General features: G+C 40.3%; 2 protein-coding genes across 2 annotated transcripts in view; one reads left to right on the top strand and one right to left on the bottom strand.

Moving 5' to 3' along the window:
* The first annotated feature begins 71 nt into the window (after positions 1-71).
* Positions 72-12203, top strand: slirp (SRA stem-loop interacting RNA binding protein). The gene is made up of 4 exons (XM_059961672.1): positions 72-156; positions 1414-1472; positions 11007-11114; positions 12055-12203. Exons 1-4 carry the CDS (start codon positions 87-89, stop codon positions 12124-12126), a joined length of 309 nt encoding a protein of 102 aa, XP_059817655.1. The 5' UTR covers positions 72-86; the 3' UTR covers positions 12127-12203.
* snw1 (SNW domain containing 1) overlaps positions 11802-17563 on the bottom strand; it is a 30020-nt gene continuing 24258 nt past the window's right edge. The window contains exons 12-14 of the mRNA XM_059961649.1: positions 14158-14275; positions 13079-13242; positions 11802-12624 (exon numbers count right to left, since the gene is read on the bottom strand). Of these exons, the coding sequence (XP_059817632.1) occupies positions 12423-12624; positions 13079-13242; positions 14158-14275 (484 nt within the window). The 3' untranslated portion in view covers positions 11802-12422. The remainder of the gene's footprint in view (positions 12625-13078; positions 13243-14157; positions 14276-17563) is intronic.

Below are 17563 nucleotides of genomic sequence, written 5' to 3'. Positions count from 1 at the left end.
AGTTTTATTTTGACCGGGGACGCGTGTTGTCTTTTGATCGTCAGCCTCGCGGGTCGGAGGTCAGGAGTCATCATCGGGGAGTCGGCATGGCGGCACCACCGTCCAGAAAGGTTTTCGAGGTCTTCGTCTCTCGCGTTCCCTGGACCCTGGCAAGCAGTGAGTGACACCGACTTCGCTTTCCGCTGCTCGGGGGGAATGCCTTTGCGGGCGAGTGATTTTTTTAAATGAAGCTAGTGGGCGATGGAGAAATGGGCCCCGACCCTGGGCAATAGCAATCTTGATCATGCGCCCGAACTGAATATATAACCCATAAAATGCTGGCGTAGCTCAGCAGGTCAGAGAGCATCTGTGGAGAGGAATAAACAATTAACGTTTCAGGCTGAGACCCTTCATCTGGACGTGAAGGATCTCGTCCCAAAATGCTGACTGTTTATTCCCCATCACAGATGTGCCTGACCTGCTCAGTTCCTCCTGCATTTTGTGTGTGTTGCTGTGAATTTCTAGCATCTGCAGAGTCTCTCATATTTATGAATATATAACCCTGCGTTTTGTATTTTAAAATTAAAACACCGAACTTCCACATGGAGCGTCAGTGGAAAGAGAAACAAAACTTCGGTTTTAAGTTGAAAACCTTCCATTGAGAATTTAAGTGGAATATTTCGTATTATTGCTCGTTTATCATTCACAGACAGATAGACAGACATACTTTATTGATCCCGAGGGAAATGGGGTTTCGTTACAGCCGCACCAACCAAGAATAGTGAAGAAATATAGCAATATAAAACCATAAATAATTAAATAATAATAAGTTAATCATGCCAAGTGGAAATTAGTCCAGTGGATGGAAGTCATTGTCCAAGATGGCATTCACGTGTACTGAGTTACAGTAAAAACCTTTTGCACACCAGCCAGACAGATCAGCCATACCTAAGTTATAATTCTAAATTGTATGATACTAAGCCGTACCAAAGTTATCAATGGAGTAAAAAAAACAGAATCCAGAGTATATATAGACTGTTACAGAGCAATTGCAGCACAGGCAAATAATGCCTTTTCGGACACTGAATCTTCCCTTCAATATCTTCTTTTTGCGTTCTCTTGCAGTTCCTGTTTTTGCCTTTCAAAATCCGTAACTCCCTGTATTAAATTACATCTGCTCCCTGACTCCCTATTCCATAAAATAGAATGTACAAAACTGAGAATGGATAGTTTCTGAGGCATTACTTTACATATTTTTAGTCAATATTGCTCTTGGAAAGAGGCTTCTAAGCTGGGAAAGTTGTATGATATCCTTGGGAAACAGAAAAGTAGGTGGCTGAAAAATATTTGCAGCATTCCTGCAGGAATAATTTGATAGAAGTAATTGAACATTTTAAAAAAAGTGTTATTGAATTAATGAATCTGTTTTTGCAGAAGAAATCAAGGATTATTTTGGACAGTTTGGATCATTGAAGAAATGTCTTCTTCCATTTGTGAGTATTTAATTAACTTTAATCATACTCTGTGTTAATAAATATAAACTGAATCTTTTCTTTCCTATCTTCAATGCATCAACTATGTGTTTTAGATTTTAAAATTAAATGGTATCTTCATCTTCAGGATGCAGCATTGAAATCCATTGTGCCTGGTAAAGTCCAGAATGAGGAGAATGCTAAATCAGTATTCCACAGAGGTCTGCTTTTATTTAATCTGTCTTATTAATTGTGTGAGGAAATATCAGGAAATGGCAAACTGCAACAGATTTTGAGAAATTCCATAAGTACTTAAAACAGACAGGCAACCTGTTAGCAGCGATTATGAAAAATAAAGTTCTGAAATAAGGATGTACAATAGCATGTGCCCACAGTTGTGAAATTTCAGATGATACAGAGCAGAGAGGTTTGGGAATTAAGTATCTAAGGATATCAGGTAATACGGAAGGATAGGCAACAAGGTGAAGGAGATGGGGTAGTGCTCTTAATTAAGGATGGGATCAGGGCGAAAGTGAGAGAGGATATAAGATCTAAGGAGCAGATGTTGAATCCATCTGGGTAGAGATTAGAAATAGTAAAGGGAAAAAAGTCACTGGTGAGATTCAGCCACCGAATAATAACGTTACAGTGGCACAAATCGATATGTAATAACGTTACATATCTGAGGCATGTAAGACTGAAACAGCAGTTATCATAGGGGACTTTAGCTTGCACATAGATTGGGTGAATATAGATTGCACATAGATTGGGTGACTACCTCAAGTTGGTTGAGGTAGTCTTGAGGAAGAATTCATAGAATGCATCTGTGATGGCTTTCTTGAATAGCATATTACTGAACCTAGAAGGGGGAATGTGCTATCTTAGATCTAGTCCTGTGCAATGAGACACGTAAAATTAGTGATCTTGTAGTTAGGGATCCTCTTGGAAAGAGTGATCACAGTATGATCACAAATGGAGGGTGCATTAGTTTGATCGAAAATCAGTGTATTAAGCCTAAACAATGGAAACTACAATGGGATAAGGGAGGATTTGGCTATTGTAGACTGGGAACACAGGCTATGATGGGATGGTTGAGGAACAGTGAAAGACTTTGGAAGAGATTTTTCATGGTGCTCAACAAAAGTATATTCCAGTTAAAAGCAAGGACAGTAAGGGAGAGCCAGCCTTGGATAACTAAGAAAATAAAGGAAGGCATCAAACTAAAAGCTTCTGCGTACAAAGTCGCTAAGAGTAGTGGGAAACTGGAAGATTGAGAAAACTTTAAGAAGTAACAAAGAACCACTGAGTGGGCAATAAAGTAAGGGAAACTAGATGATGAAAATAAACTAGCACAAAATATAAAAACAGATAGTAAAGGTTTTTATAATTATATAATGTGGAAAAGGGTGGCCAAAGTTAGCATAGGTACCTTGGAGGACGAGGAGGGGGAATTGATATTGGGTAATGAGGAAACGTCAGAGGCTTTGAATGACTATTTTGTGTTGGTCATCATGGTGGAGGATACGTCTAACATGCCAAAGAGAGATGTTATGGATGCAGTGGGAGGCGAGGACCTCAATACAATAGCTATCGCTAAAGAGGTGGTGCTGAGCAAACTTGTGGGCTTTAAGATAGGTAAGTCCCCTGGTCCTGATGGAATGCATCCCAGGGTACTGAAAAAAATGGCAGAAGTTCCAATAGAGGTTTTGGTGATAATTTACTAAAATTCTCTGGACCTTGGGCATCTCCTGTCAGATTAGAAGATGGTGAATGTCACACCACTGTTCAAAAAATGATGTGGGCAAAAGGCAGGTAACTATAGGCTAGTTAGTTTGACATCTGTAGTTGGGAAAATGCTTGAAGCTATCATTAAAGAAGAAATAGAAAGGTATTTGGAATGAAATGGATCCATCGGGCAGATGCAGCATGGATTCTGCAAAGGCAGGTCCTGTTTGACAAACTTACTAGAGTTCTTTGAGGATATAATAAGCGCAGTGGATAGATGGGAACAGGTGGATGTTATTTACTTGGATTTCCAGAAAGTGTTCAATAAGGTGCTGCATAAAAGACTTATCCATAAGATAAGGATACATAGAGTTGGGGGTGATGTATTAGAATGGATAGAGGATTGATTAGCTAATAGAAAGCAGAGAATTGGGATACATGGGTGTTGCTCTAGTTGACAATCAGTGGTGAGCAGTGTGCCGCAGGAGTCGGCGCTGGGCCCATGACTGTTCATGATATGCATTAATGATCTTGAAGAAGAGACTGAGTGTTGTGTATCTAAGATATGGAGAAACTGCAGAGACATAAAGTGAGTGGGCAGGGTTCTGTTAGATGGAGTATAATGTTGGTAAATGTGAGGTCATCCACTTTGGAAGGAAAAATGGAAGATCAGATTATTATTTAAAGGGTAAAAGATTGCAATATGTTGCTATGCAGAGGGACTTGTCCATGAATCACAAAAGGTTGGTTTGCAAGTACAGCAGGCAATCAAGAAGGCAAATGGAATGTTGGCTTTCATTGCTGGAGGGATTGAATTTAAGAGCAGGGAAGTTATGCTGAAACTGTATAGGGTACTAGTGAGGCCGCGTCTGGAGTATTGCGTGCAGTTCTGGTCTCCTTACTTGAGGAAGGATGTGCTGGCTTTGGAGGCGGTGCAGAGGAGGTTTACCAGATTGATTCCAGAGATGAGGGGTTTAGACTACGAGGAGAGATTGAGTTACCTGGGACTGTACTCACTGGATTCAGAAGGATGAGAGAAGATCTTAAAGAAATATATAAAATTATGAAAGGAATAGATAAGGTAGAAGCAGGAAAGTTGTTTCCACTGGTAGGTGAGACTACAACTAGAAGACATAGCCTCAAGATTTGCGGGAGTATACCCAATGAAGCAATGGCTGCTACCTCAGTAAGGCAAGGTTGGTTAGATTTTTGCGTAATAGGGGAATTAAGGGTTATGGGGAAAAGGCAGGTAGATGGAGGCGAGTCCGTGGTTAGATCAGCTATGATTTTATTGAATGGGGTGGAGCAGGCTTGACGGGCCTACTCCTGCTCCTGTTTCCTGTGTTCTTATCCAAAACTACAATTTTAAACATTTATGTGGATACAAAAGCTAGCTTAAGTTAACCAAATTAAATAGTATCATATTTGAAGAAAAATGTATAATTACACAGACATATGACAGAGCGTAACATTGCAACGGATGACTAAAAGGAAAAATGAAAAAATAGAATGAGTTGAAACAAGTGTTAAATGTAAAAAAAATAATTTTGATAGATATTTGAAAGGGAAAGGAGTTAACAAAGTGAAGGTTGGTCCTCTAGTGAGTCTGGGAATTAATAATGCGGAAATGACGTAGCAGATGAAGTAAAAAGATATTTTGCAATGGTCTTACATATAGGATTCCCAAAAGTTAAAATAAGTCAGGAATTGGAAAAAAGTGAGAAAATTACATTCTTAGAAATATGTTGCTGAGTTGGAGCTCCAAGTGGTTCTGGTGTACTTTATCCTGGAGCCTTAAAAGAAGTAGTGAGATAATAGACGCACTTGGTGTACTTAACCAAAATTTCATAGATTCAGGTGAAATTCTGTTAGAATCAGAATCAGGTTTAATATCACTAACATATGTTATGAAATTTGTTGTTCCGCAGCAGCAGTACATTGCAATACATAAAAATTGCAAATTACAGTAAAGAATGTACAGGTTTCTCCTGCTATCTGAAGGTGGGGCATTCCTATGAAACCTTTCGTAAGCTGAAATGTCGTAAAGTGAAGAAGCAATTACCATTAATTTATATGGGAAAAATTTTTGAGTGTTCCCAGACCCAAAAAAACCTACCAACTCATACCAAATAACACATGAAACCTAAAATAACATGAACATATAGTAAAAGCAGGAATAATATGATAAATGTACAGCCTATATAAAGTAGAAATATTGTATATACAGTGTAGTTTCAGATTCAGATTCAGTTTATTTTCATTTCAAAACCACAAATGCAATGCAGTTAAAAAGTGAGGCAACGTTCCTCCAGAATGATATCACAAAAGCACAGGACAAAACAGACTACACCAGAAAATCCACATAACGTTTGGGAATCCCCAGTCCAGAGTTGGGAGAGGCTACTGCATATTAATATCGCGCTACTGTCTTAACGCGTTCCCCGGAAAGGAGCTCCAAATCCACCAGACTAAACAAGACCAAAAACTAAAGCTATAAGACCTGCACAAAACCACATAGTTACAACATATAGTTACAACAGTGCAAACAATAGCATAATTGATAAAAAACAGACCATGGGCACAGTAAAAATAGTCCAAAGATGTTAAAGGGCTATAAGTTCAAAAGAAATCACCACACAGTTTTCACAAGTCCCCAGGGGTCCCAACAGACTCGCTCGCCATCCCATACCGGCGGCAGAAGGGAATACCCCCGCTATGAACTTACACGGCGCCGCCCGATTCAGCCTCGCAGACGCAGCATACAACGAAAGCGACCTGACAGCAGCGGACTTTGAGTCCATCGAACCTCCGAGCCGACGACCATCTCCTCCGGCACAGCTTCTCCGAGCACCATCCTCTGCCGAGCGTATTAAGATGGCCTCGCCAATGGCCATCGGCAACGCGACCCCGAGGACTGGGGTCCTGTTCTTCCCAGCAGAGTCCCAGACCTCACAGCAACAGCAGCAACGAAGAAGGTCTTCCTGGAGATTTCCCGATGTTCCTCCATGCTCCCAAGTCCGTTTTCAATCGATTATGATTGCACACGACACCCCACTTCACTAATAACAGATAATCGGCTCCGATATACCGGGTGTTTTGTATGCGTATATACCAGGCACCTCGCACACGCGTGAGGGATCACTGACGCCTGGACGCCAAGTGGACTGACACCTCCAGTTAGGCCGGAACCAGCACAACCTCCGTCTCCGGTGCAAGCACCACTGGCTCCTGTGCAATCACAGCTGGTGCTACGTAGATCACAGCGACAGATTCGACCACCTGATAGACTTAACCTGTAAGAAACTTCACCACATGGGGACTCTTTTTAAAACAAAGGGGGGGGGGGTGAATGTGGTGAACTACATATACCTGTCTGGACACGCCCCTGCTGACTGCTCCTGTGGCTCCTCCCACGGAGTGGCTGCTGCAAGCTGTGTCGCACCGCCATCTTGGATTTAAATTAAATTCACTCTACAGAATGGGGAAGACAGCGAGCCAAAATCGATTTGGAGAAAAAAAACTGGCACGTACATGCACGCGCACGTAGACGCCTACACACATACACGCATGCGTACACAACTGCCCGCACAAGGCTTCACGGTCATAGTAGTCTCTCTTGGGGTAAACACATGTATAAAACGGGGGACTTTTTTTCCGTAATGTTACGTACCCCGTAACTGGGTGTCTAACCAGCAAAGATAGAAGTATCCGTTGGAGTCTGGTGGTACTATTTTCAAACAATGTTTATTAGTAAAATACACAAATCAATATCAATAGTGCAACTATATGGATAATACACATTAGCAATACTAAACCTAAAAATGTGGGTATAATAATAATAATAAACAAGCTCTATCGATGTCTAGGGGATAATGAATTGTCATATGTGAATATAAAGTTCGGTTCAGTTCATACATGCTGAGGTAGATGTTGGTTGTTGTGTTGTAATTGTTGGAGGGAGAGAGAGAGAGAGAGCGAGCTGTAACAGCTGTTCATCAGGCAAACCTTCTTTTACGTTCTTGATCCGTCGATGTGTTGTGGCCATTCAGGTATGACCCCTCTGTCCTTCAGCTAGACCGTTCTTCTGTGGTGGACTCGTCACTCTGGCATGAGTGGACATACACCGGCCCTGCTGTAACACTGTGAGTTAAACTGACCGATCCCTTTGTTCGGTCTCCGATGCCCCACACCTTCACGTGGGTTCCAACACTCAAGCAGTGCTCAATAGTGTGTCTGAGGGGTGTCTCCCCAGACCTCACTTTTATCCCTACTCATGGGGTCTCAGGTGTCAATCAATTTTGAATGGCTTTGTCCATCAAACCAGCCCACTCCGGCTGTCCACTGAGGAATTTTAATGAACAGAATGGTTTAAGATAAATAACCGTCTCAGAAGACTCAGAAGTCTTTCAGAAGTCATAATATGGTGAATCAACAAGTCTCTCTCCCCCTGCTTTATCTCTCTCTTATCTGTAGTAGATGTTCCAGTTCCAGCATGTTTTCCCTTACATCTCTCTCTCTCATTAGCAGCATAGCAACAGTAACAGTTTGTGATTCTCCCGGGGGTGGGGGGGGGAACATGGGCAACTCTGCACCCTTCTGCCCGTCAAAGCTGTTCATCCTTTGTAACAGTAAAAGCGAAAATCCTCTTTGGTTAGCGTAAACTGGTACTAATGTAGGTCTTTCGTAACAGTGAGCTGCCGTAAAGTGAACATTTGAAAAACGGGCCAATTATATTAAAGTTAAATAAGTGGTGCAAAAAAAAAGAAAAACTGTAGAAGTAATGTTAATGGATTCGATGTCCATTCAGAAATCTAATGGCAGAGGCGAAGAAGCTATTCGTGAATCGTTGAGTGTGTGCCTTCAGACTTCTCTACCTCCTCTCTGAAGTTAACAGTGAGAAGAGGGCATGACCTGGGCGATGAAGTCCTTGATGAAGGATCCCACCTTTTTCAGGCATTGCTCCTTGAAGATGTCTTGAATATTGGGGAGGCTAGTCCCCATGATGGTGCTGGCTGAGTTAACAACTTATTGAATTGATTAGATTGGAAAAAACAAATATTTTGCTCCTTCATTCAAACAAGGAATGAGTTGGGGAACTGGAAACTATAGGCCTCTTAGCCTAATTATGTCATTAGAAAAATATTAAAAAGCTGATACGTAGAAATTATGGTGTCACAGTAGCATTATAAGTGCACAGATATACAAATATTAGAAGAAAGAATTAAAAAAAACATTTACCTCAGACAGTCTAACAGGAGGGGGTCATCATCTCCCCCAGCTACAGGTTGACTAGTGGCCGAGGGTAAGAATGGCCTAATGTAGTGCTCTTTGGAGCAGCACATTTGTCTGAGTCTATTACTAAAAGTGCTCCTTTGTTCAGCCAAGGTGGCATGCAGAGAGTGAGAAACATTGTCCAGAATTGCCAAGATTTTCCATAGGATCCTTTGTTCTACCAAAGCCTCCAGTGTGTTCGATTGGACTCCTATAACAGAGCTGGCCTGTTAACAAGTCTGCTTGTTGGCATCACGTGTGTTGAACAACACACCACTGCATAAAAGATTGTACTGGTGGTAACAGACTGGTAGAACATGTGGAGGGGCCTGCATACTTCAAAGGGCCTCTGTCTCTTCAGGAATTAGAGGTGATTCTGGCCCTTCTTGTACACATTATTAAGGATGCGTAAAAAATGAGTGCACTTACCTGTGCACTTATAATGTGTAATGAGGAGCCAAGATGGTGGCGCGATGTAGCTTGCAGCGGCCACTCCGGAGCTGATATGTTACTTGTTAAACTGGGTGCCATGTGCAATTCTAATCTGATGAAAAATGGACGTAGGAGCACAGAGGAACTTATGGAAATCTCCAGGAAGGCCCTCTTCGTTGCTGTTGCTGCTATGAGGTCCGGGTCTCTGCTGAGAAGAACATGCCCCCAGTCCTCGGGGTTGCGTTGCTGGTGGCTATTGGTAGGGGCGTCTTAGTATGCTTGGCAGAGGATGGTGCTTGGAGAAACTGTGCTGGAGGGGATGGTTGGAGGCTCGGAGGTTCGACGGACTCGGAGTCCGCTGTGGTCGGGGCGCTTTCACTGTGTGCTTGTGTCTGCGAGGCAGGGTTCAACGGAGCTTTCATTGTGTGCTGCGTCTGCGAGGCTGAGTCGGGCACCGTGGAAGTAGCAGGGGTATTCCCTTCTGCCGCCTGCGTGGGATGACGAGTCTATCGGGACCCTGAGGACTTGTGGAAACTGTGTGGTGGTTTCTTTCAAGCTTATATTCTTTTAACATCCTTGGGCTATTTTTACTGTGCCCATGGTCTGTTTTTTTTTAATCAATTATGCTATTGTTTACATTGTTGTAACTATGTGGTTTTGTGCTGGTCTTGTCTGGTGGATTTGGAGCTCCTTTCCGGGGAACATGTTAAGATGGTAGTGCGATATTAATACGCAGCAGCCTCTCTGGACTCTGGATTGGGGATTGCCAAACGTTATGTGGATTTTCTGGTGTAATCTGTTTTGTCATGTGCTTTTGTGATATCATTCTGGAGGAACATAGTCTCATTTTTTAACTGCATTGCATTTGTGGTTTCTAAATGACAATAAACTGAAACTGAAATATAAAGGTAATCGGGAAACTTAATGTAGGAAATCATGTTGGCCTGTTTCAGTTTTTTGGAAGTTGAAAAGTATTGCAGATAAAGAGAAATTGTGGGGTAGCATGGTGGTTAGTGTAATCCCTTTACAGCGCCAGTAATCACTGGTTAGGGTTTGATTCCTGCTGCTGCTTGTGAGGAGTTTCAGTCTTCTCTCTCTGACCATGTGGATTTGCTCCAGTTTATTCTCAAATTCCAAAGATGTACGCTTAACAATAGCAAGTTATGGGCATAGTATGTTAGCACCAGAAGCATGGTGACATTTGCGTGCTGTCCCAGCACATTCTCACTGATTTGATGCAAACAATACATTGTGTTTCAATGTACATGTGGCAAATAAAGCAAATTTTTATTTTTTCTTTTGAAATTAATGGATGGATTGTACTTCAATTTTGCTAAAGTGCCTTCTCAGTTTGTTGTACGAACTAGAACCTCGTAGTAGAGGAAGTAAAATATAGACATTAATAGAAGATCAGCTTGTAAACAAATTAGGCTAAAATGGAGGGGAATAAACAGTCAACTTTTCAGACCAAGATTCTTCATCAGAAACAGGAAAGGAAGGGGGCAGTGCCCAGAATAAGAAAGTGGGGAGTGGGGAATGAGTACAAGCTGATAGAGGAAGATGTTGTCTATTAGTTCCCTCCTTCAGCCATTTACCTATCCCCTCCTGGCTTCATGCCTCATCCCACCTTCCGTGTGAAGAAATTTGATAAGTAAATTAAAGGGATTTGACCCCTTAGAACCTATCAAAGCCTATTTTCTTATAATTTCAAATTTGTAATTTCTTCATTCACAATTGAACCAACTATCCAATGTTATTCACTAGCGTTGCATGTTTTTTCCTCCAACTGGTATCACCACCAGCAGGTCTCCACAGGCTTAAAACTTCAAGCTAACTTCATTTGTATATTTCCCATTTTTGTCGATAAAGGTCATTGGCCTGGGATGTTATTTCTAATCTCTCTCCATAAATCCTCCCGACCTGTTGAATATTTCCACTGATTTGTTATTCCGCATTTCCAACAGCTATGCTGTATTGCATTTGGATTTAAAAACAGAAAATGCTGAAAGAACTCACATCAGGTGCCATCTGAGAGAAAAAATGTTTGTTACAGTTCCAGAGGTAGTGATAGACATCAATTGAAAGATTTGCAGAAATGTCAGTAAATTGACCAAATTCATATTACAGGACAAGGAGACTGGATTTCACAAAGGATTTTGTTGGGTCAGTTTCAGTACAGAAGAAGGACTTAAGAATGTGCTGCAGACAGAAGTACATAATATTGAAGGTGCAAAGGTAATTTTAAAATGCTGTTTTCTTTTATTCAAATATAGGGGAGTATGAAAAAATAATTTGATGTTCATGAAACTCTTATAATGAAGAGAACCACTTCAAAACAGAAATGTCTTCCAAGTTTGCAGCTGCTGTGTGCGTCGTCTGTGGTGTGGGGGATAATTTGCAGTAAAGCTAGCATTAAGAAACCATAGGGTATGTAGGAATGAAGAACTAAGCAGTCTTGATATTTTTAAGGAGGGATATAGAGTAAAGCTTCTTGGGTGTTGTAGGACTGGGAGATTTTCTGGACTATTCAAATGACTAATAATATCAAATTAAGTTAATTAAAAAAGTTAGTTGGGACTTTCTATTGAACTGTTTATGGGAACATGTAAACTAAGACTCTGGTGAATCATAAGGATTTCCTGAAAAGTTAGATAATCTGTTTGGCTGTAATTGCATTTTAAACAGATCGTATTAAGAAGGGAAAACTGAGTTTTTGGAACTAGGCTTAAACTTCTTGATGAGACTGATATCGTCAAAGGCCAACATCTTTGAACTACGAGGGAGGAAGAGGAACTGGTGTTGGAGACTCATTGTATGGTGGCAGAATAGGTTCAAGAGGAATTGGTTTACCTCTTTAAAATCATGGGCATAGAAGTGCCATCTATTCTTATTAAATTTTCCAAAATAACCTCAGAAAATAAATCCACAAAAGGCAAAAGAAAATGTTTTATTTTAAAAAAGAACAGAAATGGGTTACCAATAGTAACACCACCAAACCTATATTACAAAGGCAAAGTTTAGCCAAGATCCTCAATGCCATTAGCCAACTACCTGGCTACTCTTCTGTTTTAATATTACAGTTTACAGCAACACTGTTCCATGGGGATAATGTTGGTATTACATTAAAGCAAAAGTAGAAATTGAATAACTCATTAAAAATTTATTCTCTTCACAGCTTCAAGTTCAGAGGAACAGAAAATTATTCCTAGGACGAAAAGCCAAGAATATTACCGAATCATCAAGTTGATACCGATATGGAGGGTGTAGTTCAATTTGTTTTTGTCTTAAAGTCAATGAATAAACAGTTGTAATGTTTAAAATCTCCCTTTTGCATTTTCTTGGGTGCTTACACTAGCTTTTTAATTAGAAAAATAGATTGAATTTTACTTTACAGGAACACCACTGTAAAGGAAATTCACACAAGGAAATTGTTTCCAAATTGTGTTGTAACCATGATATACAGCAAGTCCATGCAGAAACAAATGCTAGGGATGTTGGTTTGAACTAAATTTTGTTAAAACATATGGTATTATAAAAGTCCATCTATTCCTTTCTTCGCTTCTTTCCCTCGTGTTCATATTCCTTTGAACGGCCACTTTCAGGTCTCTTTGAACCACCATGTTGCTTGGCTTCCTCCAAGAACTTGTCCAGCCCAAAGGGATCTTCTTCATCCCTCTCAAACTGGACAGGGCCTTCACGACGCTGTTTGCGGTCTGTACCAGAAAATTCTCTGTCAGGGACAAACCTGAAAAAGAAAATGACATTTCATTTATATTTTGTGGCATAATTCTCAAAACTAGTTGTGTACAAGTGATTCAATCAATGTAAGCAAATGGTATTGAAGAAAACATTGGAGTTGAAACTTCATTCCCATTAAGAGAAGCTACATCTACACAAGAGGCTTCTGCCAAGCTTACTCATACCAAGATCTACAGTAAAATGAGTTATTATTTATACAAATGTTTTAGAATTTTTTTTTTACTGTCCAAACCTTAATTGTTCTTAAGGCACATTTCCAAAGCAACAAATGACATTGCACAAGAGCAGTGACACCCATCCTCTCAAAAGAGATGCAGGGGAGATAGTCAAAACCTTAGTCGTTATTCTCATGAAAGATCGATGATTTGAAACATTAACTTTCTTTGGACAGCTATTAATTTGAGGTAAAGCAGAAAAGAATGCTACTGTAGATTACTTACCGATTATTTTTCATAAATGTGTCCAAATCATCACCATAGGTGTCTTTATCAGCATTCTTGGTAGGTCTGTACACACTTTGTGCCATGTCTTTGCCAGCTCTCCACGGCTGGTCATAAACATTGTAAAGTTCGTCCTCTCCACCTGCAAAGCCACTGTCCATGCCCTGCAAAAACATTAGCTGCATCATTGCTGCTCACCAATAGTTTAAACCAGAAAATCCAGTTGCTTCTAGTTTTCTCAGAGGGTGGTGAGTGTTGAACGAGCTGCCAGCAGAAGTATATTCAATTTCAAAATTTATGTGAGGTCTAGATAGGTACATGGAGTCCTATGAATTGGGTGCAGGTTAATGACACTGGGAAGGTTAATAGCTTGATTTGGACTACATGGGCTGAATGGCCTGTTTCTGGGCTATGACTCAATTTTCAAGTTTCTTTTAAAATTAAAAATACAAGGTTCACTCAATTTATTTTCCACAGGATTCAGATAGGAACTGCTTTAAGCATCTTAATTTTGAGATCCAGTCCCATACTGCAGCCCCCCCAAAAAATCAAAACTTAACAGGTTTATAAATGGGTCACTTAGCCCTTAACAGAAAACAATTTTATTACTGAAAGCTCTATGTAGACTCATCTGTGATATTAGGCTTCTGAAATATTTTGCTTAGTATTTTTCTAATGAGAAAAAAACTTTCATAATCTGGTTCAAATCATAAGTATGTGAGGTCCTCTTGCTGGGGTTAATTACTAATTTGAGATGGCAAATCAAGATTAATATCTTGCCACACTGTATAAAGTGTGACTATGTTGCTCCCATTAGGCTGGGTGTCAATATTATTTGGTTTTTGCTTTCCCTGTTCATTAGAGAATGCCTTTTCAGCAGATTTGTTGAATTGCGATCTATATTTGCCAAATGGAATACCTGGATTGTACACATAGTACATTATAGTAGTTTAATAATGTTAAGTAAGATTTGGGAAGGCAAATACCAGTGACAGCTAGTTTTATTTTTTTTAAGAATGAGGAAAGCTATTGCATAAATCAAGCTATGCAACTCCTTTGTATTGGCCACATTATTTTACCTTTCTCTGGTTGAAGAGTCTTTGGTCGTACTGTAGTTCAGTTGATACATGTTGATTTGGTAGACTCAATGCAATCAGCTCACTGATATCTCGATCCTGATCCTTCTGCTGTTTGAACCTGGTATTCAAGCAAGTTTTAATTACTTACATGTTGAATTCACCAGGCACCATGTGCAGAAACTCAAGTTATAGACCAGTCTATTTAAACAAATATTGTTCACAATTCAAAACTATTTCACTAGGTGGAAAGAACTTTGGGATATATTGAAGGTGTGTATGATATTGAAATGTTATAGAATAGGTGGTGACCATTTCACTCATCAAGCCCCTGCCAGCTCTTGATAAAAGTGTCATTCCCCTAATTTTCCTCAGGCTTGCAAACTCTCACTTGCCCATCTAATTCTTCCTATAGCAAAGTTCCTGATTTAAAAATTCTGAAAAATACTGAAAATTAAAATGTAACATTATCAGTTGGCTTAAAAGAAACATGTTCACCTCTCAGATTTTACTGATGTCATACAGTAGCTTAGAGACAGCACTACCCCTTAGAGTTAAATGTTTATTTGTTCAAAGCCAAACGAGATCGGCAAAAAAACATTTATTTTGAGGGAATATTATTTAATATTTCATCTCAATAGAGATTATGTGCCTCTCAACAAGTAAAACATCTCACATCTGTATCCAGGGCCATTATTTCCTTGTGCAGGTATCTGTGGCTCAGCATTATCTCCAAACCAAAAGGTTGGGGATTCTGGAGACAAGCACAAAAATTTTGGCTGGTATTCCAGGCCTATTCTGAATGCTGCATTGTTGCAAGTGCCATCCTGAAGATGAAATGAAATGAAGGTGGGCGCCGCTATAACATAGTGGTTAGAGTGACACTATTACAGCTTGTGACATCAAGAGATTGGAGTTCAATTCTGACATCATCTGTAAGGAAGTTTGCATGTCCTTCCCATAATCATGTGGGTTTCCTCTGGGTATTGTTCCTCCCACAGTCCAAAGATTAGTAGGCTAATTAGTCATTGTAAATTGTCCTGAGATTAGGCTTTGTTAAATTGGTGGGTTGATGTCGGCGTGGCTGAGGGTCCATTTGTTCTGTAACTAAGTAATTTTAAAGGAAGCTTCCACATATAGCTAAGTGATAAATTGTTTTAGTGAGTTCCATTAGGCTGATGACCTTCAGCCCTTGCTGCTTGGCATGTGTTACAAAGTGCCATGAGATCTTGTTAATATACCCTCAGTAGGCTCAAACTTGCAACAATACACTTTGAGCAATATTCATCCTTTAATCAAAATTGCTAAACTCGATTTTCTTGTCACAGTGCTATTTGTGTGTGTATATGCACTTGGACTTCACATTTTCTGCATTTCAAAGCTGATTTACTTCATGGTTCTAGAACATTTTAGACTGTACTGAAGCTGTAAATGAAATGTATGTTCTGTATTGTTTCTTAACTACCAACATCATTCTTTACTCAAGAGCTTCTGCAATGCTAGAAATCAGGAAAATGCAAAATGCAGAAGGAACTCAGCAGTCCAGGCAGCATCTACAGAGGGATAAAAAACCAACATTTTGTGCTGGACCCTTCATCAGGACCAATGTAATACTTTTTGAGTTTTTTAGGACACAGACTGCTCCTTTACAAATAGAATCAAATTACTCTCCTGGTGACCTCACGATGAAAGAACGTTTTTGATTTAAGTTGGAGATAATTAGGTCCAAGTCACAGCCATGGGGAACTTTTTGCAGAGGTGTGCTGGAACTGGACTGATCAGCTTTCAACAACCACAAGCTATTTCAGATAGATGCCAGTGTTGTTTCTGTACTAGAACAGCTTAGCTAGAGTTAGTTCCTCAGTGCAAGTCTCCTCTACTATTACTAGGATGTGCCTGGTTCCATGGCATTTGTTGTACCCAGTGTTCTCTGTTGCTTCTTGATACAATGTAGAAGCAATCAGATCGGCTGCGGTCTGGCTTCCATTATTGCAGACCCAGGGCAGAAGGCAAGACTGACCATTTATTTTGGGCAGCACAGTAGCAGAACTAAGAGGGGCTACCTCAGTGATTGTGATCTGGGTTTAATCCTGACCTTGGGTGCTATGTAGAGTTTCACAATATTCTTGGGACCATGAGAATTTCCTCTAGATATGTTGATTGGTAGTCAATTGACTAATGTGTAGCTGAGTGATAGAATCCGAGGGAGTTTATAAGATTAATATAGGATTAGTGCAAATGGGCAGTTGTCAGCACCAACACAGTGGTCTGAAGTGCCTTTCCTGTTTGACTATTTGGAGCTTCCAGATAAATGTTGTATCTTCTTCAGCACTCACTGAAGAATATTGTTGAAGCTTCCTATTCCTGTTAGCCATTTTAAATTTTCCACCAGCAATCATTATATGTGATAGGGCTGCAGAGGATTGATCTGATCCATCAGTTGGTTATCCATTTCTGTTGGCATGGTATTTTTGTTATTTAGCATGCATGTTGTCCTGATTTGTGGCTTCAGTGTTGAAGACAACTTGCTTAGCACCTAATTGTTAGTTAAAACTAGTTAAGACTTGTCTGACTGCACCTCAGTGAAACTGTATTGATATCCTGGCTTGATGGTAGTGTTAGATGGAGGGAAAGGTTAAGTAACACAATTATTACAGATTTTGTTGGTGTATGTTTCTACTACTGCTGATGGCTTAAAATGCCCCACAGATGCTGTTGAGCTGGTAAATAGTTTCCAAATCTACTCTACATAGTACAATTATGATGCAATGCAATGAAGATTACTATGTAGTCATTACTTCTACTGAAAGCTATTATGGACAAAAACATTTGCCACAGAATCGTCTGGGAACACAAACAAGGTCATCAAGGTTTATACCTTCAGTGAATTCACTCACTACCCGCCACAGACTGACTGTAGCAGATACGTGCTTCAGAGTTCAGCCAACTCAGCCAGCATGGATACTAAGCCACCTTTGGGATGATCACTGAAGTACTTTAGCCAGAGTACATTTGGTTCTCCTGCTATGCCCACACATTCTTCCAAATGGAGAAGCACCAACTCATCAGCCAAGGATAGATAGTAAGTGATCATTGGGTTTCCTTGACCATATTTGACTCATGGGCTCTGAGGCTAATAGAGGGGATCACCACGGCTACTCCTCCCTGGCTGAATATCACTGTGCTGTCACTGCTGTCTGGGTAGGATGTACCAAGGGATTGTGATAGTAGAGGCTGGCATTTGCCTTAGGGCATGATTCAATGTTTACAACCTATGCACGATCAGTCTGTGGGACTGCTTGGCAATTTAGACTCCAGTCCCCAAATGTTTGTGAAGTCAACTGGCTGCAAGCTACTTTACTGCATCTGAATTTGATACTAACACTGATAGCAGGTGTGTCTGGATTTA

The sequence above is a fragment of the Hypanus sabinus genome, chromosome 2 (assembly GCF_030144855.1).
Source record: "Hypanus sabinus isolate sHypSab1 chromosome 2, sHypSab1.hap1, whole genome shotgun sequence".
NCBI lineage: Eukaryota > Metazoa > Chordata > Chondrichthyes > Myliobatiformes > Dasyatidae > Hypanus > Hypanus sabinus.
The sequence above is the reverse complement of the archived record's forward strand: the minus strand, read 5'-3'. Positions and strand labels throughout refer to the sequence as shown.